The sequence below is a fragment of the Pyxicephalus adspersus genome, chromosome 5 (assembly GCF_032062135.1).
Source record: "Pyxicephalus adspersus chromosome 5, UCB_Pads_2.0, whole genome shotgun sequence".
NCBI lineage: Eukaryota > Metazoa > Chordata > Amphibia > Anura > Pyxicephalidae > Pyxicephalus > Pyxicephalus adspersus.
In genome coordinates, this window is record NC_092862.1 from 147,350,337 (window position 1) to 147,351,594 (window position 1,258).

A 1,258-nucleotide genomic window follows, 5' to 3' on the forward strand; every position below is an offset into this window, starting at 1 on the left:
TGAGCAGACCGGTGAATGTTGATATATCGGAGGAGCCCTCACATTGGTGAATAACTGAGCAGACCGTTAACATACAATACGAGGGGTAGGGGTGAATATGCTGAGACGTGTGAATGTTTTCACAAATATCTGTTCTAATTCTTTATTCTGATAATTTTACAAAATGATAAATCTGAATCCAGCCAATCATTTTTGGTCCCTCCGTGGTCAGGCATCTGTCTGGGATTTTGTAGGAGTCCAGTCAAGTGAATGATTCACCAGTGATCACCAGGGCAGGGCACAAGGTAGGTACATCAGTGAGGTGTCTCCAGGAAGATTTCCCAGCAGGCCGAGCTCTCCGGATTCCCCAGAAATGATGAGGAGCCCCAACACCAGGGGGAGCCGGGGAGGCCAAAGGGGGACAGATGAAAGACGTGAGATTTCAATTGATTTCCTGTTCCAGAGACACAACCAGAAGTGGGGGGGGGGATTCCTATCTTATTGTGTCCCCAGTTCACATAGAGGTGAATAAACCCCCCACAAACCCGGTATTCGGTATTTTATTTTCATCCTTGTCATTGCATCAGTCATAACGATCGGTAACCTAACACTGTTGGCTTGAAAGAACACCAATTACAAACATTATCGCAATAGATAGAGGAAAGGTATAAAAATCGTTATCTGCCTCAGAAAATGATGTCATCGGAAAAATAACGTTCGGTAAAAGTAGAAGGAATGGTTGAGGAACGTAAAGGATTCGCCGTAAGTAGCCAAGCTCCTCCCCCAAGTCTTCGCTATCCCCGCCCTCCATTACACAACAAGCACTAGCCACGCCTCTTCCGACAACTCTCCATGCTACGTAGTTACCTCATGCCGGAAGTGGCCGTAACCCGGAAGTTGCTCTCCTTCTAGGACTCGCCGTACGCTTCTGCCTTCCGGGGCCTCCCGTGGCCTTCAGTGTGACATGGAGCGGGTGAGACTCCGAGGACGGGCTGTAGGGGAGGGGGAGTGACCCCAGGAGCTGACAGTCTGTAGGGGGAGGGGCTGTGACCCCAGTGACATTTTGTAGGGGAGGGGCTGTGACCCGAGGAGCTGACACTCTGTAGGGGGAGAGGGGGCTGTGACCCCAGGAGCTGACAGTCTGTAGGGGGAGGGGCTGTGACCCTAGAAGCTGACACTCTGTAGGGGGAGAGGGGCCGTGACCCCAGGAGCTGACACTCTGTAGGGGGAGAGGGGGCTGTGACCCCAGGAGCTGACACTCTGTAGGGGGAGAGGGGGC

The 1,258-nt window shown here is 52.1% G+C and overlaps 1 protein-coding gene across 1 annotated transcript in view; it reads left to right on the plus strand.

Annotated features, from left to right (window-relative positions):
- Positions 1-817: 817 nt before the first annotated feature.
- LOC140331791 (uncharacterized) overlaps positions 818-1,258 on the plus strand; it is a 7,999-nt gene continuing 7,558 nt past the window's right edge. Inside the window, exon 1 of the mRNA XM_072413082.1 lies at positions 818-952. Coding sequence (XP_072269183.1) covers positions 944-952 — 9 coding nt within the window. The 5' untranslated portion in view covers positions 818-943. The remainder of the gene's footprint in view (positions 953-1,258) is intronic.